Genomic DNA, 26,099 nt, shown 5'->3' with positions numbered 1-26,099 from the left:
TTATGGTAGAAAAATAATTTTTTTTGTGTCTGGCTTACTTGTAAATAGTCATTAATTTGATTTGTATTATAGTGAACTGAAAACTGTGAAACTTTTAGGTGAGGATGTATTGTGTGTAATCAAACATAAAGGATAATTCTGGTGATATTAAAAGTTTTTTCTTATTGTCAACAAATCTCATGAAATTGACTGAAACAATAAATTAATCCTAAGTCAGAATCCTAAGGTGATTTTCATGGATGTATCATAAGAGCTGGATACAGCGCTGTTGCATCCAATTTTTCCCAGTGGCCACTTGCGGTATTGCAGCGAAAAATCCCAAGGCAATTATGACTCTTTGTATTATGAATTTTTGAACCATGGAGGTTTTATGTTTGTAAAACTTTCCTTGAGCCAAGAAAAGCGATTTAAAAATCTGTGACATCACCACAATGTAAAGACTATGGGCCTAGTGGGAACTTGCGGGTGGGGCCAGCAGGAGAAACACTACTGTGCATATTCAGTGCACCGTATACCCCTGGAAGTAAACCTGGAAGCTAGAAACTTTTTTGGTGTATGCGCCAGGCGAGCGGTTCTTATTGGACTGAATAGGCGCCATTTTCGGTCCGGAATCCAGCTCGTATAATACATCCATTGTGATTTTGGCTCATTAGGAGGAGGTGGGTTGGGTTGAGGCCGGTTGGGTTGATGGCTAGATGGTTAGTTGGCAAAAAGTTGCAAAAGCAGCAGGAGAGCACCATTTGAGATATTTTTACCGTCATGTTGGGACATTTTAACCTGACATTTTTACCGTCATGTCAGGCATTTTACTGCTGTTAAACCAGACATTTTAACTGTCACATCAGGACATTTTAACTGGACATTTTTACCGTCACATTGGGCATTTTACTGGTGTTAAACCGGACATTTTTACCTACAGATCAGGACATTTTTACCGCATTTTACTGATCATTTTAGCCCAAACCATGATCTTTCCCTAACCCTAACCAAGTGGTTTTTGTGCCTAAACCTAACCAACGGCGTTAGATGACACGCAAAAAGCTTAAAATACAGCTTTTCAATGTAAATGGTAAATGGACTGCATTTATATAGCACCTTTCTAGCCTTCCTGCCACTCAAAGTGCTTTACACTACATGCCACATTCACCCATTCACACACACATTCATACGCTGATGGCAGAGGCTGCCATGAAAGGTGCCAACGTGCTCATCAGGAGGAGTTTCTAATCATTCACACACCGATGGCACAGCCTCTGGGAGCAATTTGGGGTTCAGTATTTTGCCCAAGGACAATTTGACATGTGGACTGGAGGAGCCAGGGATCAAATTGCCAATCTTCTGATTAGTGGACAACCCGCTCAACCCACAAACTGTATAAAAATAATGGACATAGCCACCATGATGTCAGCCATTGGTTTATTGACTCCCATTTTGAAGCCTTGAGTTTGGCATTTTGATCATTGCCATCTTGGTTTTTTGGAGCCAGAAGTGATGAGAAGTGACCATATTTGGACAAGAGCATGGAGCTGGGGAGGAGCTCCCCAGGGTCCAATTACAGCACCGCACGCACCTCGGTGGTAGCAACTAATTAATCATAAGGTAGCCACGCCCTAAAGCACACCCTGCTTTATTGTCTATTTTACTCTAAATGGGGCCATGATTTGCAAAATGAACATCATGCTTTATTGAAGAAGAGTTGAAGCTAGTAATTTGATGATAAAGCAGGGTATGCTTTATGGTGTGGGTACGTAGTGATTGACAAGTCTCTACCATAGCGACAATGTTGGTTAGGTAACATAACCATGGCGTAACCCCAGATTCACACAGTATAGGCGTAGGCATAGCTTTCGCTTTTTCAGTGTGTTTTCAGTTCATAAAAGTTACTTGTAACACTAAGAAAGTCTTGTTCAGCATTTGGTTGTACTAAAACCCCCTCTGAGGAGTCGGATGTTTAGTTTTTAGGCTAAGTTCATTTGGTTTTAATGGTTTCAAGCCTGTTTTTCAGTAGCAAAAATTAGCATTAACAATAGCATTGTCATTAACCATACACTGTAAATGCACCATGCTAACCAACCTAGCAGTTAGCGTTAGGTTCAGCTCCACCCTCTCGTCCAAATATGGTCACTTCTCATCACTTCTGGCTCCAAAAATGCAAAATGGCGATGGTCAAAATACCAAACTTCAGGCTTCAAAACAGGAGTCCACAAACAATGGGTGATGTCACGGTGGCTATGTCTAATATTTTTTTTTACAGTCTATGGGTTCTACCTGATGAGCCACAGCCACATGTCATGAAATGTCCTTAAAAGTGGCGTGCTATTTACACACCATCCCATATCACGTTGGCAGATGTAAATAGTCCCCAACAAAACACAATTTACTCCTTTTTGAGTAATGTTTGCTAAAAATTACAATGCCCAGGTTTTTTGGGACATGTTGGAAAAAGTTTATTTTTTGATTTTTAAGGTTTATATTTTCAATAGAAATGAATGGGCTTGAGGCTGACAGCAACAGAGAGTCTAGGGAAGTCTGAGAGTATTGAGAGATGTGTCTTACACTTTATCAGTAATGTTGGTTAAAAGACATGTTAGTTTAATGGTAATTATGATACCTGGTAATCCTCATGTATATAATCAACAAAATGGTGTACAAGTGATTTATTTATGAAACAGGACAATCTTACACTAATGTTTGTAGAAAATGTATATCTAACAACACAAGTATACAAAAACATTTACATTTTGTGCATTGCAAACTCTCAATGAAATGAACAAGCTGGAAACCAAACATGGAAGAACATGAATGCTATACAGACTAATGACAACAGAGTTGTAGGCTAACAACTCCTCGATCCACACTATACAGTCACACAACCACACTTTGTCTTCAAAGATCTTCATCTGGATTCCTTTTCAATCGACACCGTAAAGTTTCACAACATCCATAAGTGATACTCATGACTAACATATGAATGGAAAAAGTAATTTGTATTAAATATTTTCATTGTAGTCATTGCTAATGACGCCATCACACATAATGACTGAATGTTAAACCTCAGACTCTCAGCTGTTAATGTGATGTTACTTGGTACTTTCCACTGTGTAGCACACACACCTGAAGCTCCAGAAAAACCAGGGTTGTGATAGCGACAATATTAGATTTACTGGGAATTAAACACTTCAACTGCAACTTTAATTATTTCACTACCTTTTAAACTGATGTTGTTGTCACAATCAATTGTTTGTTCATAGACGTGTTACAGATACAAAGTGTTTCAATATCAAGTTAGAAAAGGGTGCTGGCTACATTGCCAGTAGCCCAATTGGCAGACAATTTTGGTAATTGATCATTTATAAGCTCCTATGGACATTAAGTATGAGCACTGAAAAATATTCCATGTGTACCAAAGTGAAATATTACTTTGAGGACAATGAGGCTAGGAAAATAAACACAGTGGCTTTTTTTAACATACACATACTACCAGAATGAACTCTCTGGCAGTTCCTATCACATACATAAGCACAGCATGTGTTTATGTATGTGAATATTTAAACCTGCAGTGCGGAACTTTTACACATAAATGAATGTCTGTTACATTCAAGCCCTTGCCAAACGAGTTCACACAATGCTGATTAAGCCTATCACGGCCAGATAAATCTCTCTGTATTTCAAAGTATACAGAGTTTTTAAATCTCATGTCAGGAGGGACATTCCCATACTGGCTGTTTGAATGTGCACCTGGATACTTCAGCCGGCTGAGCCGGCTGTCTTCTGGTTAGCTGTCTGCTAACTTGAATGGGGATAACTAATTGAATTGTGCAGCTCTTCTAGACTGTCCAAATGTTATTGGATCGAATGGATCAAATTCTGATAGTGAAACGAGTCAATTCACGGGGTTGTGTGGCGCTTGCGGTAATTTATCCATCATTTTACAGCTGCAACAGTAGCGACGGAGTAGGCTATGGTTGACAGTGTTTTTGTAATTACTCTCACTGCCAGAAGGGGGAAACAAAACTCCTGCACTAAAGCTTTAAAAGCAGCTGATGTTTATCCTTCCCAGAGCCTTGCACTACAAATGAGTGTCAGATGACACTCATTTGGTAAACTAACAAGTAAGGGAAGTGCATGATAACACACAAAATCTTGCAATACTATAATGTGTTATCTTGACATTTGTGATATTCAATCATGCGTTTTGTCAGTGTAAACAAATAAATAATTATTTACAAACTCTAGCAAAAAATGCAAACAAACAACAAGCAGAGCATAAATAATTTACAAAAAGGAATTATAATACAGACTTAGTATAAACATCTTTGGCACTTACTAAAATGGCTTATTTAAATTGTTCATTCAATTTCTCCATAGAAAAACACATTCAGGATGAAAAGAATGAGGAGAAACAGTTATGGACTTGAGACAGCTAAATGATAATGTTTTTGGTTACAGTTTATGTTTGTAAGACACTGTAGGTTTAGTTGTTCTGCAAGACAGAAGCCATGAAATGGAGCCGGCGGACAGCAATGTATCAAAGATAAGGAACAACTGAGTCATTTACAATTTGTAGAAAGAAGAAAACTGTAGGAAAGCACATACAGCATGTAAGTGGTTGTACAATGAATCCTTTAAAAATGTAGACATAAGTACACTAGTTATAATTAGATATTCTGCAGAGGCTTTTCAAAACCCGTCCACTCTCATCCGTTTTTCTTTCCCAGCAAGGGAAATGTACACAAGTCACCAGGAAAACTGAAATTGGCCATGGTTTCCTCTCCAGTGGGTGGATCAAGGCAAAACACGGAAAAGTATGGAAAGTCTCATTTACGTTGAAATGGATTTAGTGATGACGTGATGTTTACTTTGAGAGATTCTTGTCTTTGTTTCTCTCTGATGTTTTTCTATCCAACTTGATTCAGTTATCTGTGGAAAGATTGAGAAAATAGCTTATATTACCGCCACATTTATATCCTAATTATAATCAAAACTAGGACACTCAGCGAGATTCACACAATCAAAGTGCCAAAGTGCAGCAACAACATATGCATTGTGTGCATCAAAAAAGCGTGTCTTCAATAGCTGTGATTGTGAAAAGGCTGCAGGCTCATTTTCCACTGTTAAGCGCTGGACAGAAGATCTGGACCTTGGAACAACACACAAGGCCTTTCACAATGCATCTGGGGCATTGTACACGAGCAAGCTGACAAGCACAAACACAGCGTAGCGTGACACTTTTTTCTTGCTTCAGCCAACATACAAAACATAACCACCTCATCATTACCTTGTGAACACTGTTGGCAACTCCGGCTTATCTGAGTATTGAAAAAGATGTTGAAGGTTTAAAGATTTTTACCCACATTGTACCCCTCTGTTTTTGATATTTTTATATATGTATATACATGTATCCACATATGTCTATATTTGTGTTCACATCACATTCACACAGACACATACATATACATAAACACACATTGAAGCTTACAAGGACCAAGAATATTCTACATGACTAGTACCGGTAATACCCACCAATCCCAAGACTAGGCACTTAGACATAGGTAAGTCTGTATATTTATGTATAATGTATATGTAATGTTCATGTATTGAAGCTATCAGAGTTTCAGGAGCAGGACCACACCGCAACTGTGCCACTTCCGGCATTCCTATAAATACCCACCTACCCCTCTCCTCCTCTTTTGCTCTACCATTCTGCACCAGAACCGAGATCACACAACATCGCCTTGATCACACTCAGAAAAGTGAGCTGCTCCTCTATCCTACAGGCAACATCATCCATCCACTCACCTTACCTTGAGTGTGAACTTCGTCTCACTATCCCAATCAGACGATGACTTACTCGAACAACCATGTCCAAAGTTTCTATCAGCTCATGCCAGCAGACCCAGCGACAGAAGCAGAAACTTCTCCACCACCTCCGTGCCTGATACCCCGCTTTCCATAATCCAAGAGCCGCCCAGGAAGTGCGTGAGTCCAGCCAGCTTCAACGCAGTCTCTTCCATCTCATCTTTCCTCAACATACAAGATGACTATAATTCATCTGACATATCCTCCGTGTCTCCCAGCCCAGCTCCCTCATCAGAAAAGAGAGGACGAGGCAATTCAAGGACAGTCCATCGCTGTCACTGCCGTTCTCCGACTCCATCACGTCTAAGGACAACTCAAGCCTCCCGCTATCATCCCAACTAATCTGGCCTCACAACACAGTTGCCAGTTGCAGTGTCACCACACCCCAGTGAGATTCCCTGATGACCAGCCTTCATCAGAAATTTCCGACTGGACTGTTGCCACTCTTCGAAGAACACTAAAAAATAAAGGAATTCCATTTCATCGAACAGACTACAAAGCAAAGCTTTTCGATGCTCTCATGTCAGCCTTTTGTGCCCATCGCTCCTTCAACACCAGCTCTCTTCCAGGTGACGTCAACACACATACTCCAACAACAAGCTGTGATGTCAGCAACCCCATTAAAGGGACAGTTCAACTATATCCTCCAGCTCAAAGACAGCAGAAAGAGCACCAACAGATGGGGGTCATCACCCAGAACAAAAAACACCAGGGCTTCACCAACTGCCTCTTGTCAATATTTAACATAATAACCTACTTCAGATGGAACACCCAACACCGGAATACCAGCAGCCAACATAATCCAGGGCAAACAACACCGGGATGTCAGTGCCTCTCACCATCCAGCTCCAGCAATCACAAACGCCAGCCTTAGCAGGTGAACCTGGTACTGGGATTCCAGTGCCCCCTGCCGCCCACTTCCAGCAACCACAGTAGCTTGCTCTAGCCGGGGCATTTGGCACTGGGATGCCAGCACCCCCAGCTGCCCTCATCCAGCACTCACATCAGCCTGCCACAGCTGGGGCTCCTGGCATGGAAATGAATGGGAATGGGAAATGAACGATTACATGGCCATTATCCTTAATCTGGCCCTCCGTTTTGGAGGCAGTGGTTTCTACTGATATCACTTCCACTTTACCTCTGAAGCCACAGTCTTCAGCAATTCAATGAGGGCTCATACTCAACAATGAAATTTACTGCTCCTTATGTGGTGCCTGTCTCACCCAGCCTGTTCCTGCTCACTACTCACTACAACACCATCAATCATGCCATCTCCCTCATCAAACTCGCCGGGAAAGGGACGTGGCTCTCAAAAGTGGACATCACCAGCGCCTTCAAAGTTCTCCTCCTGGCAAGATGCATATTACTTTGCTTTTAGGCTCACCTGTGGTTGCAGCCCTAAACTCTTCGACACCCTGTCGGAAGCCCTTTGCTGGATCCTGTCTAACAACTATTCCATTCCTTGTCCATCTCTTGGACGATTTGCTTATCAATTCTCCTCCCTCATTGACACCCGCTTCCAGTCTGGTCACTCTGATTTCAGTTTTCTCCAACCTCAGGGTTCCACTGTCTGCAGAGAAAACAAAGGGCCCCTCCACATCCCTTGAGTTCCTCAGAATCACTCTTGACACAAATCTGTTTCAGGCTTCACTTCCAGTTGAAAAACTCAACCAAATCAGCCTTCTGATCTCCAACTTCCTCCTCACCCCATGCTGCACCAAACGCAAACTTCTCTCCCTCCTAGGCCACCTCAACTTCACCCTATGCCTCATTCCCCAAGGCTGAGCCTTTATCTCTCACCTGCTATCAATTGCTTCTTCTGTCTCATCACTCTTGAACTCTACCTCCATGGACAGTTCAAGCTGTGTCAAACTCCATCTGTGGCTCAACATTCCCACAAACCGGAACGGTATCACCTTCTCCTACAACAACCAACTGACTCATCCACACGACATCCATCTGTACACCAATGCCACTTCTTCTGCTAGTTTTGGGGGTTTCTACAATGGAAGATGGTTTGCAGCACAATAGCCCCCAGAGCTCACAAGTGAATGCCAGATTGCTTCCTCTGCTCTTTCGGAAATATACCTCATAATAGCCACGGCCATTCTGTGGGGCCCTGGGGGGTCTACAACTTTGCAATCATAGACATAATCAACAAAGGATGCTCCAACATGCTGTTTATACACCGCCTAATCTGGCACTTGGTGACACATCGATTCGTTCTCCACGCAACTCATGTTCCCGGTCACTCCAGTGCCATTGCTGACTCTCTTTCCCGTTTCTCATTCCAGAAGTTCAGAAGCTTGGCACCTCATGCAGATACCCACCCAACACCGGTTCCTCCATATTGGGCACTGACATTCAACCTGTAAATCCTGCCCTAATACCTCTGATCGTTGATTCCCAGAACTTCATCATCAACAGCCTATCACCCTCAACCCTCTTGTCCTACTGGACAGCTTGGAAGAGTCTCCGTTAATTTCATGACCAGTATAACATAACCTTCCTGTCATCCAATCTCATCACCATGACCTGTTTTGTTACCTGCACCCATTCCATGATGGCCATCAAAACACATACCATCAAAGTTTACCGCATCACTGCAACATCTGTTCAGATCTCAAAGATCTCAGATCCGCTCAGTCTTGTCTTAAGTAACTGGAGGTTTAGGGGGTCCGTCACACCCGGGTGCTACGGCGGATTCCTGGCCGAAACTTCCCCCAGAACGCAGACAGCAAACGGGGGAACTACAAGAAAGTTTCAAGCCTTGCACACCAATCATTTTTCATTAATAAATCTTTTGAATGCATCGTGTTGATGGTGTGGTCCTTGCTTGTGAAATATGTAATATGGCAATACCACTTTTACATCACATGCATTTACAGTAAGTCTTTGTTTATGCACTTGATGTATAAGCGGATATTTCTGTTAGGAGTTGTTATATGACATGTTGGCATGTCTAACTGTGTTTTTTCTGGCTCAGGAAACAAAAGATTAGAAATTAAAGGAAGTTTGTCAACCCCATAAAGAAAGTTTATCATGCCCTGATTTATAATTAAACCTCATTCATATGGCAAATTCAACACTAAGGAATTAATTGTGCAATTAACAGCTCATTCACACAGACAACAGTGGGAATTACAAGGTGACGCAAGTCACCTAAGTAATATAGCATCTGACAGTTGTAAAAACATTATCCAGTACACTTTCCTTTGACCCGGTTGCAATTACTCCAATATTTTTAATGTTGGGTTACTCTAAAAAGTCAGGTGTACTTTTGTTTTGTTGTTGTTTAATTGATGTTTAGCACACAAGTGTAAATCTCTTAGGTGTTGCATGTAGTAGTTTTCTAAGCTTCTATTTCTGCATACCCACACACATATAGACACACACCATTTTTTCAATTGCAAAACAGTTATGGTTATAAATTTTAAGAATTTGAAAGTGTTTCTACTAACCTCTGCACTCATACTTGAGGTCGGAGAAGAAGACCAGCTCTTGCGAGAAGACAAACAAACCTAACCTTCCTCCAGCAAATGTCTTGTCATAAACTGGTCCTGAGTCAGCCATGATCTGTTTACCTTCATAGACCACAACCCTGCAAATAACATGACAAACATTTTAGCTCTTACTGTGTTCACATTATAGCACTTATGTATACTGTAGTTCAGTGGTGGGCAAAAGAAAATAGTCACAGAAATAGGGGTCTATGGCTAAACCAACATTTCACTTAAATTAGATTATTTAAGCGATTATTATATGATTCATTTAGCACTTTGATAAACTTCTTTCTTTTGTTTGTTTCTCCATGTTCTCACTATTTGCCTCTTTTTCTTTGGAATTTGAGTGATTACATATCATACATACAATATATACTGTACTACTATGGACTGTTGGGTTTTTCTTTGATGTACTGTCTACTTTATTTCTTACCTGATGAAACCAGTCTTTGGTCTGTGGATGAGATGCCACCTGTAAGCTGTGTAATCCTTCCATCCAATGTTTTTGGGGTCATGCCACAGAGTACGCACCTATTTAAATTCATTAACAACATTAATGAAAAATACTGTCACAGCCTTTAATACAGACCAAATAGCATTTAGACCTCAGCCCACCTGCCCGGGAGTGTTGCCTGTGTGCCACAGAGCATTCCTGAGGTTTTCTCCAGTGCCAGTGGTTGAGTTGACAACTTTGAGTGAAACACCAGAGATGCCAAAGGCCTTGGAGGGCTTGTCCTCCCAGTAAGTCTGAGTGATCTGCTTCCACATCACCACGTAAAAGCGCCCACTTGACTGGTAGCCGAACACAAAGCCTGCATAGTCATCATCTCTGTCTGTGTTCACGTACATTGTGCCACTGAAGTCCACAGCATTGAACTCATCAAAGCCTGTGATGGTGCAAGAGTTGGATGATGCTTAATGTTAGGACTCTTTTTAGTCAAAATGGATCATTTTTAGAGCAGTAAAACAACAATAAATTGTTAGCAAGTACAGATGTGTTACTCACCTACTGCAATGCCTGGGTCAGAGTTGGCAGTCTGAACAAGCTCTTTGCCCTGGTGTCTGACCACCCAGTTGGGATCAATTTGAGTGGTTCCCTTAGGATCCAAGTGGACCATCTGGAACTTCCTGAAGTCTGTGAAACTGATGGCATTGTTCTCTGGACACACATCAATAATATCCGGGATATTGTCGTTGTCAAAGTCGTCTTTGCAGGCATCACCTCTTCCATCGCCTGTTACAAAAGACATCAAATAAATAAGTCTGACCTAATTTAAATTAGACGTGCATAATATATACTAGAATTTTTTCCTATTTTTCTATAGTTTACAAAAATCTCTATGGCAGCTAATATGAGTGTCATAATACTCCCACTGCAGTGGGCGTGAGGAACTCTTCCAAGTTTGTATTAAAAATGAATGGAAAAATAGCAATTCCTCCCAACAAACTAACTTTAATACCTTTGCCAAATCAACTGAGCCAAATCAGCCATCTTTTCATGCTGTGACAACTTCCATTGATACTTGTAACTGTCTGAAGCCTGAAATCTATTAGAGCCACACTGTAAGCCAGGAGCACACAGAGGAAAGGACGCCAGTGGCTAATGAAGGCCACTGCGTGGAAGTAGCTAGCTGCTTTCTGTCATCATCTTTGTTATTGCACAAGGGGCTAAAATGATTCCATCAAATAAACACGATCTGACGAGCTGTGAAGAGCATGAGAGCGCCAGCGTCGAGGGCCTTCCTCCTTCACCGTCTGTTTCCAGTTACAGGCAGCTGTACAAACTCCAGGTAACCCTGCTCAAATTGGGCACTGAGGATTAATCAAGAGCAAAGCCTGAAGGAAATAAAAACTTCACAGCCTGGCCTGTGCCCTCTTGGGCTGCTCGCTGAAGTCATGCAGAATGACATCACCCATGCCAACACAGTGCTTGACTCTTTCCACAGCCACTGCATTTCACACCTGCTGTAACTGCACTAATTGCTAACTGTGAAGATATCTGGGAGAACTGAAGCAAACTGTGAACATCACTGTGTGCATGGAGTCCAAATTATTGTTGTGTGCAGGCAGTGGTGATTTTAATGGTATTAATTAAATAATTGTAATGAATTAATGTTGATTAAATTGTCATTAAATTAGTAATTATCAATCAATCCAAACTTTTTAGCCAACATGGGTGAGAAGTCTTTAAAGTCATTAAAATTTGGATAACTACAGTTCTATAACAACCTCCATTTGTGTGTGATGAAATCTTTAACTTCCCAGTAGCTACTGGACCTTGTGATGAGATTATTTTGTCAACTGCTGCTAGGTTTTATGTAATACAGTAATATGCGTTTAGGTAGCATATCATTACTACATTACATAAAACCCATGTAAAACTTAAAATATTTACAAGAAAGCAACAAAATGTTTGTGTACTTACTGTTTTATCTTTTGACTGAAAACTTACGTACATGTGACAATCATCATAGACTACAAAATTTTGAGGTTTTCCATAAACATTGCATTTAAAATTGGCCAGCCACAAATAATAGCTGCATCATCTTCATCTAGCTACAAAATTATTGGTTTATTCATAGCTTTGTTGTTGTCCGGCTGCCTAGTTAGATAGTCTAGAACGCACAAAGCAAAATTAACATAAATACTGCGACTCAATAATCTTATCCTGAGAATATTTTAAATTAATTACCTTAACTCATGCAAATGTTAACACTAGTTAACACTTGTAATTGAATATTAAAAGTTAGTCCCCTTTGCATTGGTTTGTTCTTTTTTGTAGACAATATATTAGACAAATGTATTGTTTTACATTCCTGCATTTTGGACTGAGCACTTAGTAAAAATGAGCAGCCACCCACCCTGCAACAATTAACCCCTTTAAAATCTTCCATCCTCACCATCAGAGTCCACCTGATCTTCGTTGGGTGTCAGTCTGCAGTTGTCCTTGTCATCAGGTATGCCATCATTATCATCATCATAGTCACATGCATCTCCTTTGCCATCTTTGTCATGGTCGGCCTGGTTGGCATTTGCCACGTAGGGACAGTTGTCCAGGTTGTTCTGATGTCCGTCTTCATCGATGTCCTGGTTATTGTCACACTGATCTCCAACCAGGTCATTGTCTACATCAGTCTGTTGGATAAATACAGGTTAAACATGTCCTGTACCATCTATAGTACTATGGCATGTGATTATATTGTATACGGTGTGTTACAGTACCTGGTCAGGGTTGTGCAGCAGTGGACAGTTGTCACAATGGTCACCAACTCCATCCATGTCAGTGTCCTTCTGGTCAGTGTTGTACACATACGGGCAGTTGTCACTCTCATTCAGAATGTCTGAGAAAGACAAGGGTAGGTGATGACATTTGCTTGATAGTTTAAGGTAGAAGATATAATCAATAACTACTTTGAATGGACTGATTACAATATTTGATATATATTTGTTTAGGCTTTGCTAAGATGTAATTATTTTACCATCTCCATCAATGTCCACTGCGCAGGCGTCCCCTTCTCCATTGTTGTCAGTGTCAATTTGAGCAGGGTTGTGCTCATAGGGACAGTTGTCACAGCGGTCGCCAACTTCATCCTTGTCAAAGTCAAACTGACGAGGATTGTAAAGGAGGGGACAGTTGTCCTATGGTATAGAGTACATGTCTGTTAGAGAATTGACCGCCACTGATCATCGTGAATGTGATGATGATGAATACAAACGTGTTAAAAACTCTCGTACCCTCTCATCTAGAATACCATCATTGTCGTCATCCTTGTCACAAGCATCTCCTTGACCATCTTTGTCAAAGTCTTCTTGTCCAGAGTTGGGCAGACTGGGGCAGTTGTCCTGAAATAGTGGGAAGTTCATCAGTTTTACAGGTAACTTCATCACATAATTGCTACAGACTGGTTAGCACGTTGTTCTCCATTAATGACAGAAGGAAGGTGACAAATATTTCAATTAAATACCTTCCTGCAGTGATAGGTGGCGTTGGCGCCACACACAAGGTTCTGATTAGGCCAGCCGTCCAAGTCTGAGTCTTCTCCACAAATGAAGCCATCTCCAGCGTAACCAGTCCTACACTCACACTTGTACATTGGGTCACTGAAGTGGCTGATGTAGATGCATTCGGCAAATTTGTGACAGTTGTGTGTCTTGTCCTTGCATGGGTTCTCTGGCTCGCACACCTGGAGAAATGAGGGAAAATGGAACTGTATTATGAGATTTGCCACTAACTGATGTGATCTTCCAAAATTAGGAAAAAGATGGCCCTCTGTGTCCTGGTCCTGTCTTTTTTAAGTGGTTTCGATTTTGTTGTCAGTACTTTCTTGAATGCCCCTCCAAACTACAGGACAACTTCAGATAGAGGTGGATGGTTAAAGGAGAGATTTTGGTCAAAGCCTTAGTGTGGGGCACTTCTGGGCACAGTTGATTTCACAAAATCCCACTTAATGCATCAAACATCCCACAATGACCCACTATTGCCCCTTTACTGCAGCACAAGGTATTCACAGCTGCCACTCATTACCAGAGGATGAACGCAACTCCAGTTTGGATGCCACTCCATGAGCTCATAGAGCAGAAAGTGACAGGGAGAAAATGCCTTTGATCAAAACTGTGAAATGGAGCCCTCTAATGCCAGCGATGAGACAATTCCCTTTTTCCCAAATCAATTAGTGAAATTGGGGCATCAAATCAAAGACAAACAGCTGCAGAGGCCAAAGAGTGACAAAATGGTCCACATCAGAGACATTGGAAGTAGTACAACTTCCCTTTACTCCACCAAACATTTTTTTAATAAAAAATTGGTGCTTAAATTTGTCTGACTTTAATTTCTTTCATATTTCCTTACAACATGAAGATTATATGCTTTCATAGCCTAGTAATGTGATTGTCAGAAATGATAAGTCTGTCTCCTGCTCAAAGCACTTCATGCGTCTCTAACTATTTAAACAAACAGCCAGGCCAGTGCACTTCGCATCATCTTGAGCCAAGAAGGGCTCCTTAGCAACCTAGGAAGAAAAACTGTTGACCCATTTTAATAAAGATTAATATAACATATGCTGTAGCCTATATGTGCATTCATAAAATATGAAATAATGAATAAAGTCAGTAAATGGCACAAAATAACATGATGTGCACATACTGTATATGCAGTCTGACGTAGTCACATAGACATAAACACAGAGCAATTTTTGCATGTTAGAACTTGATGCATGCACACATTGACCTAGTTAGCTAGCAAGTCGGGTCAAATTAGGCTAGCGGTTCAAGGCAATGTCACAAAACAATGTGTTTTCAAAACCTCCCTCTGAGCCAGCTAAGTGCCCGAGAGAGAGGGAGAGAGAGAGAGAGAAACGATAGCTGACAGTAAAAGTACAGTTCTGAAAAGTGTCCAAATGTGCAAGGTTCCACGCACCAACTGAACTAACTGCAGGTACTTATTTTCCTACCTTTTATTTATTTATTTATTTATTGCCTATTTTTATTTGGCCTTCTGTTCTGTTTCACACAATTTATTTCTGAGATATATTATATCTCAGAATCTATTATATGGAATAGTCAGCCTTCATTCAGAAGTGGTCACTGGATAAAGTAGGTTACAAATATTTGTACATTCAAGGGCCTATGATTTGCCTAATGAGTTTTGATTTTTTTTATTAAATGTTTTTATTCAGATTTCATGATTGATAAGAGTATGCATGACCTAAGCTGTGCCTCTTTGATATGAACCAGTCATAACAGTCATAATTATAATAATAATAATAAGAGTCATAATAATAAAGATGCTTTGTGAACATCTATATCTTTCTTTCTAGTTTTCTTAACAGGTGTATGCTTCTCAGATTATTTGAAATTAAAGACTTGGGTCAGGCTCATCAGCACTCCTGTGTTGGACAGTGCTGTCCAGGGTGGGGCACCATGAAAGAAGTGTTAACAGTGTGAGGGGTAAAGTAGTCTATTGTTGTGAAAGGTTTTACAACATTTTGCATGAATCAAAGCACCGATCTATTTAGTATCTACAGTAAAATATAGAGAAACTGCCTCTGATCTTACAATAAAAATGGCAGATATGTGTAACATATGTTTGTTGTTAAGAGTTGCTCAACTCTCTTCCCTCTCCCTCTGCTCGCTGATACTGGGTCAAGGTGTCTCACATTCATATATGGTGGCCCTGGGCCTCCCCTCCAATACTATGCAAACACTCACCCTGCAAGATTGAGGCCGATAAACCACTCAAGCTGTTGCTTCCATCATTCATAAATTTGGATCTGACAAAAATGCACTGTTTTTGAAAATACTCACTTGCTTTTGGAGAAAGCTACAGGAGTATCCAATCAACAGCCTGTTGCTGGTATTGACTCACCTGTTTGTTCTTCTTGGCAGCCTCCACTCCCATACCAAAAGGTTGGGTGCCCTTGTAGCGCTTTGGACAGGGCAGGCAGTGGAAGCCTGGATCAGTGTTGACGCAGCGCTGCGATCCACCCACTTTGTAGCAAACATCAGACACCATGTCACACTGGAGTAGGGAAAGAAAAGAAGCAGCAAATGCAAACAAATAATTACATGAATGAAATCTTAAACATACATCTGGTTTGTGCAGCTAAGACAAACAGGAATCTTTACCTCATTAATGTCCTCACAGTGGGTACCATTACCGCGGAAACCAGCAGGGCATGGGCCACACTCCCAGGAACCATCTGGAGAACTGTTGCAATCCACTCCCCCAAAGCACGGGTTAGACAGACAGCCATCTGCAAGGGATTTAGACAATAAGAATTCATACAAACAAGGGAAATTGATTTGTTGATCATTGCTTGACATATCTGTAAAGTATGTCTCCAAATGATTCAACTTTCATTTGTAATGTAAGGTCTTTATCCAACTTGATGCTTCAAGATAAATTCCCACCAGCTGGAACAGACTTCAAATGGTTAGTTCACCCAAATTACAATTGCAGATATTTTGGGATTTGTTGCCACCAACCCGATACAAGATAGAGTTAAATTGTATTCTGTTCATGGTGCTCACAGCATTGAAAAATGACATTAAAAAAAATTCAACAACATCTCTTTTCGGAAGCAGTAACCCTGTTACTTGCCCAGTGAGGCCCTGCATTCAGTCAAAATAGTCAGCCATGCTATTCTACTTAAGCAAAGGGGATGCTTAGAGCTAAATGCTAAATCCCAGTACCAACATGCTGATGTGTAGCAGGTATAAATCTACTATGTTCACCAACTTAGTTTTGTGTGTTAGTGTGCTAACATTTGCTAATTAGTACTAAACACGCACACTGATTATGGATCTAGAGGACAAGTCAGGGGATCACCAAACTTGGTATATTTCATCATCTGGACACCCTGAATGTTTGTTTCATGGCAATCCATCCCATATTTGTTTAAATATTTCAGTCTGGACCAAAGTGGTGGACCAACAGACAGACCAACACTACCATCACTAGAGCAAAAACAAAATGTAGAGGGGCTGGTACTCACCAATAGGACATTCTTTTTTGTTACAGCTGTCATTGTCGTTGGCCTTCCCGATACACTTCTTGCCGCCATACTGAGGTTGCGGGCTGTTGCACTCACGCATCCGACTTTTGCTTCCACCTCCGCATGTCACTGAACAGGTTGCCCATGGAGACCAAGGACCCCAACCCCCATCAACTAAAAACAAGACAGAGGTTTAGTATACATACCTGAACAATATCTGAAATATAGCTCTATTTCAAAGATTTCAACTCTTAACTAAAAGTCCTAATTCTGAAGAGCAGCCAGAGTCAGAAGCATGGAACTTAATACTACAAGAGAAAACATACTGAGCTGATTTGGGTCAACATTTCCTGAAAGACAGACAGGAGGCCAGTGGGGAATGTTGCCTCAGGGGAGCCATGAGGCACGAGGATGTCTGGTTGTTTGACACAGACGCTGCTGTAATGGAGAAGCTGTTTTTGAGTGGTCCCCTTGTGGGCCGAAATACTCACTGGGACAAGGATTCGCAGTGCAGCGCTGAGTCTCTCTCCCACTTCCCTCACAGTCTTTTCCCCCCAGTTGCGGCACGGGGGCGTTGCAGTGTCGTATTCTGGTAATCTGTCCCTCTCCACAGGTCACCGAGCAAGACGACCACGGTGACCACAAGCTCCACCCTCCATCCTGGCGAACTGAGCATCAAAGACATTGGGCAAAGATCACCAAAACACACGTCATGTGTTATCCTCTAGATTGTCATTCAGTCAAATAGTAACAGACATGTTTAATCTGCGAATGTAAAAAAAAATGGCCAACACATTTTCTACAAGTAAATATTATGCAATGTTGGTGACAATGGCTCAGTTTCAAAGATGTTCTAAGATGATTGCGCCAGTATTTATGTCATTGTGTGTAAACTATCCTCCATTGGTTAGACTGATTCAGTCACTCACACAGATGCAATGTAATGTTAGCTGCAAGCAATAACAGATGCTAATCCCACAAACTATCAAACACCCAATTCATCAGTTTCGGCATCCAGCACAAATCTAGCAAAACCCCATGACACCCCACCTCATATTTAGTATGTCTAATAGTCTAATTCATTAATATTTTATATTTTTGCATGGCAGGAGGCAGTGAGTCATTGCACTGTGGAACACCCTCTTAGCCAGTGATTTATTTGGAATTAACTGCGACTGGGCACACCCTGCAAGCTAAGCATGCGATCCAACTCTTCACTCGGATTCAACCTCACTCAGATGGATCCATTTTCAACAGATTTATGGAGGTGTGAACTCAGTCCTTTGCACTGAGGAGGATCTCATCTGATATTTAACTCAGTGCTGAGTTTTTTCCACATTTCCATCACGTTCCTCCCTCCCATATGTCATATTGTTGTTTGTCTTTGATTAGTGTGTAGCTGTGGCAATAGCACACACATACTTTGATCATGATAGTATCACAGCATGAGGCGGTTACTACTGGAGATAAATTACTTAAGAAAATATTCTCACCACGGCTGTCACATTTGCCCAGGCTACACTTGCGGGTCTGGATTGAAGGTCCGGTGCAGGGGTTACTGGTTGCATCACATGACCTGCCCCTTTGTTGAGTTCCTGTCCCGCAGGTGACTGTGCACTCTGTCCACTCTGACCATGGGGACCAGCCATCTTCGCTGTCTAATGCTAGAAAAATTAGAAGCACAAAGTTTTTATTTTATATCTTATTCTGCATAAGAGACACTCCCATATCCACACACTGTTAAAAGACAATAATAAAAGTACTGAAATAGGACAATAACTGCGCTGTCTTTATTCTTTATGTCTGTCTGTTTATCACATGACTTCATCTGAAAAACCCACAGTAGCCATTTTGAGTGCCTTATACTTTGACCAATAAATATGTGGTTCGTTCACAAAGACAAACTGGCTGCAACAGAGCTGTGGTATTAAATTTTAATATGCGTAGTATATTGTTTTTCCAGCATATTGCACCATTAATTTAAAATAGCATGCATGCATAAAACTGCATGTGTGTTTATAACTGCCTTTATATGGTGAGTGCATTGGATAATAGGAGGTGCTGATTACTTACATATACACACAGGGCAGCACTCGCCGTCCACAAATGAAGGGCTGGCACAGGCCACTGGAGGGCAGGTAATTTGGTGACATACTATCTTGGACTCCTGCCATCAATGAATATTAAGTGATATATCAGGGTCATTCATATAGTATAGTAAATATGTACATATTTCCATACGACTCAGCTCTACCTGGCAGGTACATTTGGTGCAGCTGTCCACAACCCAGTCTTCCTTATCGTCAAACAGTCGGCCATCCTGCCAGCACATGTTTTTCTCTTTTGAGTTCTTCATCCTCCCAAGGACCTCCTTCATGACTGTGTTCTCCTCTGTCTGAACATACAACAGCAGACAGGTTTTCAGTCAGAAATGATTAGGACACACTCATGGTAATGGGTACACTGCATTCCACTAAGCGAAGAGAGCACATGTGAAGTTACTTTTCACCAGGTGGAATGCAGAATAGGACACTCTGCTCAAGTAGAAATACTGCTACTTACTTTAATATTACTCTGTAGAAATAGAAATAATATAATAATAAATAAACTGTAGAAATAAGATTTCTTAAGTTGAAAACCAGTAAAGTTAGCCTCTGTACATATCATAACATTTAAGGGTTAAAGAACCATTCCACCAATTTTCCAACTTATCTCTATCTATCTGAATTAAGGATATAGCATGAAAAACTCCTGCAGTTGTTGCTGATGTTCTCTGTGTTTCTGGGGCGCAGCTGCAAAATCTGTTGTTCTTCCAGCACCAGTGCCGTCATTTGGCATGTGCAGTGACGTAGTAGGGAGCAATGAAAAACTACAGGCTATTTCAGCTTGGATTTCTAGTCTCTGCCTCTGGATAGCCAGAGGGTGTGCTCTAGATGCCGCTCCAAAACAAAACTTCTTCCTTCTCTTCGCGATAAATTTTAAAGTGTCGTATTTATTCGAGCCAGAGCATATGGCCGAAGAAATGCAGCAGAGAGAGGCTGAGTCCAAGTTGGGCATCAGAGTCTTGCATGCTCAACGAGCCAGCTCAACGGGCTGGAAAAGTCAGCTTTCTCAGTCAATATGAACACTGATGAATTTATTGCCTCAATTGACTACATTTACCACCAATACTGATTGGACATTCACATAAAACATGGTGAAATTTCCCTTTAAATGTGCATCCTGCCAACCTGTGCCTATCCAGTGATAATCTGAAGTAGGAACCATCATATATTTTAAAGAAATCTTTCTCTTAGATCATCTTATGAGAGAAAAGAGGCTCAAAGAACCAGAAAATGTTTCCAGAAAAAGTGTTGTTCAGTTATACACATTATAATCTCCAACCTGATTGGAGACCCAGGGATTTCTGGCTGGACTCCTGAACACTTGGGGGCTGTCAGTCGATCGATAAACTACTGCCAAAGCTTCTTTTTGTGTGTGTGTGTGTGTGTGTATGTGTGTGTGTGTGTGTGTGTGTGGTGGTGGTGGTGGTGGGGGTGGGGGGGTGGGGGGGGTGGGGTGGTCCGTTTGTTGGAAAAGGGAGGTAGCAATGTGCAGCACTAGAATCTAAGACACCACTCGATCTGGAAGAGCCTCAGGGACCCTTCTCATCCCAGCCGTTTTTTTTCCCAAGGTTCATGCCCAGACTCTCTTATTGCTGGGAGGCTCCCAGAGGAAACACATGGGCTGTTTAAACACAGCCAGACATTAGACTGGACCCCATCGCTGCCAGGGGAACACTTCCTATATCCACATGTAACATGTCATAAAATCTGTCTGACTCACACCGCCACAGATAGCAGGAGTCAAAGGGGTTCAGCCATCACATGCGACTATATAAACAGCCCTGTGGCTACTTACTGTTTCCTTTCAAACCAATGTAGGTTACCTAGTAACCTAATTTAAACCCCTTACCTCCTGGCTGCCGCACTGAGGATTGTATCATTTATTTTTCTAAAATGTCATGGTTTTTTTTAAATGTTAATTTTCTACCCTCAATCAAAAACAGCTTTTCACATTCATCACTGAAATTGGCCTGTAAAATAGAAACAAAACAGGCAGTAGCTTGTCTAAAACCAACCCAGGTCAGGTTTATGTTGATTTACACTGCGTAAGAGGGAATCAGTCAGGTTAACACATTTGTCACTTCTGCTACTTACCACTTTTTGCAAGCCTTCAATAAGGTTACTGACGACTACACGGAGGCCGTTGAGCTCCTGTAACATGGTGCTAAGTTCCTCGCAGGAGCGTTCACACATATCTGTGCCCGCTTCATCTGTCTTCTGACCAATGATGTTCGTAGTGATGGAGGGACTCACATCCACAATTTCTGTGCTCTCGCTCACAATATTGGCATCATCTGGAGGAGAAACAGGAGAGGCACCAGGGTGAATGAGCAAGCAAGCGAATGAGTTAGCAACGCAAACTGCTGATGGAAAACATATTTGAGAGAAATCATGATTGAAACTCAAGGACTCTGATCAGGGAACTGAGCGATTTCCTGTTTTCCTGTAGCCGGCCGAAAGATCACAACAATGTGGTGATTATGATGTTTATTGTGTTCCTGAAAACAGATGTTCCGTCAGCAGTGTTTGATTTGAACAATTTATCTGTTTCAAACGGTGACGGTAAATCTTTCCACTGGAGATGACAGCAGGGTTGGCCGTGGGTGGACGCAGGGGAGGAGGGGGGGGGACTGACATTGGGGAGCTCAAAGCAGAAATCTGGGTGTTCTTGGTGTGATGAGAAAACCACACCGTCGTCATAAATCGCAATGACCTTTTAGATAAGTGGACACTTCCAATATGAACTTAACAGACTGGAGTGACAACACAGATGGATTTACAAGGAGCCTGTGAAGCTCACAGTTCTAATCCCTTAGTCCTTAGTCCCTTGTCTAGATGTCAACACAGTAAAGTCCAAAGTGTTTGAGAACCCTTTGAGTCACAGCATTTATCATTTGTAAGTTTGCTGACTCCTCTCTTCTTGTCTCACTCTTCAGTGAAATGTGAGAGGAAATATAATCTTCAACTAGAGGGTTGCTTGATGCGTGTTAATAAGCTAAATGTTGAGTGTTTTTTGCATGATCTGCAAATCTGGAGCAGGAAGTCTAGCCTAGAGTAACGTGTCTGCCAGCTGTGATCTTTGCACAGTGAAGACAGGAAAAGATCCCAAACACAGAGGAGGACAGGACATCTTGATTGAGCATCCATTCTTTCATGTTCCCTCAATTTTCTCCTTTATTTTTCCCTTTCACTCCAACCATCGAATAGCAATTTGGGCATGATAACCTTTTATGAATGTGTGGTTGAGGAAAACAAATACACAAGTCACATATCAAAGCTCCATGGAATGTCTGTCATTCAGCCAGAGCACAGCACATATCTGCAACTGGTTTGGATCTTGCTATGTAAATTGGTGGAGATTAATAGCAGACTGGGGACTCTAAATCAAGAAGTCATCCAAATTGCCCAATGATATCCCACTCCTAGCCAGCGCTGTGTTTTCTTTCCCTTTCAGTCTGCTGGATTCATTCAAATCTCAGGAGGGCTTCACGCTGTGTGTGCATGTGAACGCGCGCTTGCTTGTCTGTGAAAGTATTTACACATTCTTTTCCCTCGTGATAGACGTGTGCTATTTTTTAAAAAGCAGATAGAGGAAAGAATTAAAAAAGAGAGCAAAAGGTTGGGTAGCTTTAATACTCCTCATTAATGTCCAACATGACAGTTTTTATGAGCGCGGTTTGTGTGGGTTTATGAGTGTCTTTTGGCATTAAAATTGCTACCAGTGCAGAACCTTGACTGGTACCAGCCAGCAAGGAGAAAACTTCCAGGCCTTGATGACATTTGTTAAACAAATAAACTCATTCAGCTGGAATTCAACACTGCTTGTGGCAACAGAGATGCAACAGCTGCTCTATCATGCACAAACACCTCATATGGATTTGCTTTGTCACAGTGAACTAAAGACGCTGTTTCCAGATCTGGTGACCTTTATCTTTATTGAAAAAAGGATGATTATCTACATATTTATTCTTTTTATTCGCAGCCGCTCTTCGTGTGAGCCCCACTGAGGATCATGAGGTACTATTCCTCATGTGAGCAAAGCTTCAGCTGAGAAAAGCAACCCAATCAGCCAATTCATGACTTCACTATGTATGTGTGTGTGTGTGTGTGTGTGTGCAGCTGGAAGTGGAAGCTCCCTGCTCTGCAGTATAGCATTCATTTTCTCTTTTCTATTTTCTTTCCCAGCACATTATCCCGAATCCACTGCCAATGGAAATAAATGTAAGCATCTGTATCTCCTTTTGTGCACCACGCACACTGCGCGACCTCAAGTCACTGCGTCGACACTGCTGTTTCCGTAAACATGAAGTAATGCTGGGAGATTTTGCCACATATCAAATCTGCAAACTTATGGACCACTTCAAAAAAAAGAAAAAAAAGAAGAAAAAAAAACGACCATTGAGTTAAATTTATACGAAGTGACTCAACTGAGAATGCTGAACTGTTTGGTCTGGAAAGTTGCTGTGGTTGATAGGCCTACTTAACAAAACACAGATACTGTGCTTTAGAGGCTTGCGTGTGAGGGAGTTTCCCAATCACATCTGCAGGGCTTGAAACAGTTTGCAAATACAATTATTTTGACTCATCTTTTGGGTTATAAAAGTCACATTAATAGAAATGGTTCCCACAGATGGAATATGGTTGGAACATTGGGGTGAATGCTGGTTTAAGCACAAAAAATCCAACTCTTACCTTGCTTGGTGACCTCACAGTCTTTGCTCAGGAGGACATCTTCTACTGTGGTGTCAAAGATGAAACGCACATTCTGCAGAAGGCCCTGTTAGATGAGAAGAGACTCATCTTTATCACTGTGGTTACAGTTTCTGATATGTTTTTGGCTACATTATTTCAGAGGTATCCATTTTTTATACAATTCAAGCATGCACTGAGTATCAGTCTGGCACAGCTTACACACAAACACACTCAAACTTGAGCCTGGAAGTTCATTCTTGACCTTTTCACACACATTCACACTCAGTTTTACACACAACGGGCAATTTGGAGTCTATATTTGGAGTCCTCTCCACTCAAAGGCAACACTGAGCCACTCAACTTCAGGAAACTGTTGTTTAAAATGAGCTTTTATTATAAGCCTAGGTAAAACCACAGTTTTGTTTCCTAAAACTTATGAGACGTGACAAAAAACTGCAGGGGCCTTTTAACGTGTTTCACCCAGCACGGCTGAGAGAGGCACCTAATGCTCCTAGATCTTCTGAAATCCTAGTCTAGCTACCAAAAAGCCATAGTCTCAGTCTTACCCTGAAGTGGTTCTCGCGGATGGATCCCTTTGCAACATACATGCGGCTTCCCTCAGCCTGCAGGTGCTCATAGAAAGGCTCATCCAGGATGAAGCTGTCTATCAGGCTGCAGCCCACATACAGATTTGCATTTTCCCCATGAACATGAAGAGTGATATTCTTCCACTGTGAGTCAGACAAGTCAACATCCTCGAATGAAACTACGTTCTGTGAGCCGTCCACCCAGTACACCAGATCCAGAGTGTTGGCCCGTCCGTTGGACACAATCTCGAACTGCCGCCGGCCATCAGAGCTCTCCAAACCAATCAGGGTGCCCCGTGAGGCACGGTCCTGGCGTATGCTGGCCACAAACACAAAGCCCTCATTGTTTTGGATCTGTCGCAGTATTTGTTTTAGTACAGGGGGTCTCACTGGGGGCAGGTGGTCGAAGCGGATGAAACGGTAGGCAGGGGCATCTGAGTTTTGGCCCCTGAACTGTTTGGCTCCCAGAGTCCTGCGTGAGATGTGGCTGATTTCAAACAGGTCAAATGATGTCTCATCCTCCTGCTCACCATCTACAGATCACACAAGAAAAGAAAGGATGCAAATGGACAGTTACTTTGGAAGAAAAGAAGAGCTGATAAGCTTTTTAAAAAATTGAGTCCCAAACTAATGACAACATTTCTGGAGGGTTTAGTCTTCAATTTCACTTTTTCTCCCTTTAAAATTTCACTGAAATGTCTAATTACACCTAAAATCAGTCGCAGGTGTTGCATTGAGCTTATTTCAGTTATCATATAATAATATTTTTTTAGCCACTATAATCATATACAGGTTTCATATACACAATTTTGTTTTTACTTACCTTGAGGTACTGCGTGGAGGAAATGAAATGATAAGAGCAGCAAGTAGAGACTTCTCCTGAGTATCATATCTCCTTCAAAACACACAAAAGAAATCATTTTCATTAGTTTCTGTCTCAGACTTTTGTCTTTTTTCGACATCCTGAGGCCATCTCAAATGTTGACTTTGCACTTGAGCCTCTCATGGGACGATTTAGGGGGGAAAATGATCTAATTATGCCACAATTAAAAGGAAAATCAAATCCGGCGAACAGCCGTGACTATAAATCATTTGCAGCCAGGCACCACAAAGCCTGCAGACTTTGTATTGTGGTCTAATAACTTTCTGTTAAGGAATGATATCGCCATCATCTTTTCAGCTTCATCTTTTTACTGTTTTCATTACTTGACTACCAGATGTGTTAAATTTGACTCACACCTTATTCTATCTCCAAACGCTGAAAAAGTTCGACGATAAATAGCCCAATGCGCCGTTCATTCAACTTACCTGACAATGCAGTTTTAGTTTTTAATGCAGTCAGATATCCGGCAACAAGGAAATGAAGAAAAGTCGAAAAAATGCAACTTATTTGACCGATGGTCAAATGAATGGTTAGTGGTATCTCCTGTAAGCTCGTGCGTAAAAGCGTAAAGTCCACTTTGGTTGACTACATCCACAGACTGAGGGACTGGAGGCACAACAGTGACTGAGCCACTCACCTCCCTCCTCTTATATAGAGGCTCGCAGAGAGCCTGTCAATCAAATCTTTTGGGGTATGAACCGTTTGGGGCCGGTTGTTAAGAAACGGAGTTACATAATTACCTTCCGATGGCGTAATTTTCTTATCCGTGCTCACACACAGAGGTTAGTATGGGGGTGGGTGTGAGACCCCTCCCTCTCCCCCTCTCTCCCCTCACCGTGATGCCCACCATCCCCTCCCCTATCAGAGCCACCCTCCTATGTGTGTCTGGAGCTAATTCACTTTCACTAAGGAGAGAGGTGGAGGGAAGCAGGCTGTTCTACTCTCTGGAGTGACAGTGTTGAAGAAACCATAACCAA

The 26,099-nt window shown here is 41.7% G+C and overlaps 1 protein-coding gene across 2 annotated transcripts; it reads right to left on the bottom strand.

The window, feature by feature from the left end:
• Window positions 1-2,538: 2,538 nt before the first annotated feature.
• thbs2a (thrombospondin 2a) lies at window positions 2,539-25,759 on the bottom strand. Of its 2 annotated transcripts, XM_067609858.1 has the most exons (23): window positions 25,548-25,759; window positions 25,063-25,134; window positions 24,219-24,772; window positions 23,653-23,737; window positions 21,055-21,254; window positions 19,110-19,250; window positions 18,929-19,022; window positions 18,349-18,519; window positions 17,347-17,523; window positions 16,856-17,029; window positions 15,987-16,114; window positions 15,727-15,879; window positions 13,328-13,546; window positions 13,098-13,205; window positions 12,842-13,001; window positions 12,585-12,703; window positions 12,263-12,497; window positions 10,369-10,596; window positions 9,978-10,249; window positions 9,796-9,893; window positions 9,321-9,460; window positions 5,279-5,309; window positions 2,539-4,920 (listed from the first exon to the last, which is right to left on the bottom strand). In XM_067609858.1, the coding sequence occupies exons 2-23, from the start codon at window positions 25,127-25,129 to the stop codon at window positions 4,917-4,919; spliced, it is 3,558 nt and encodes a 1,185-aa protein (XP_067465959.1). In that variant the 5' UTR covers window positions 25,130-25,134; window positions 25,548-25,759; the 3' UTR covers window positions 2,539-4,916. The 2 variants fall into 2 exon arrangements, with proteins under 2 accessions (XP_067465959.1, XP_067465960.1); XM_067609859.1 differs by lacking the exon at window positions 5,279-5,309.
• Window positions 25,760-26,099: the final 340 nt, after the last annotated feature.

Source organism: Thunnus thynnus, chromosome 14 (assembly GCF_963924715.1).
Source record: "Thunnus thynnus chromosome 14, fThuThy2.1, whole genome shotgun sequence".
Taxonomy (NCBI): Eukaryota; Metazoa; Chordata; class Actinopteri; order Scombriformes; family Scombridae; genus Thunnus; species Thunnus thynnus.
The sequence above is the reverse complement of the archived record's forward strand: the minus strand, read 5'-3'. Positions and strand labels throughout refer to the sequence as shown.

What these genes read in the sequence shown, in the direction of transcription:
- thbs2a (XM_067609858.1), bottom strand. Translation starts at nt 25,129, where the DNA reads ATGATACTCAGGAGAAGTCTCTACTTGCTGCTCTTATCATTTCATTTC. An exon ending in GTGCTGCCCTGTGTGTATAT is followed by an intron (nt 18,520 to 18,928) that starts GTAAGTAATCAG and finishes TAATTTTTCTAG; the next exon opens with CATTAGACAGCGAAGATGGC. An exon ending in CCTCAAGTATGAGTGCAGAG is followed by an intron (nt 5,310 to 9,320) that starts GTTAGTAGAAAC and finishes TTCAATACTCAG; the next exon opens with ATAAGCCGGAGTTGCCAACA.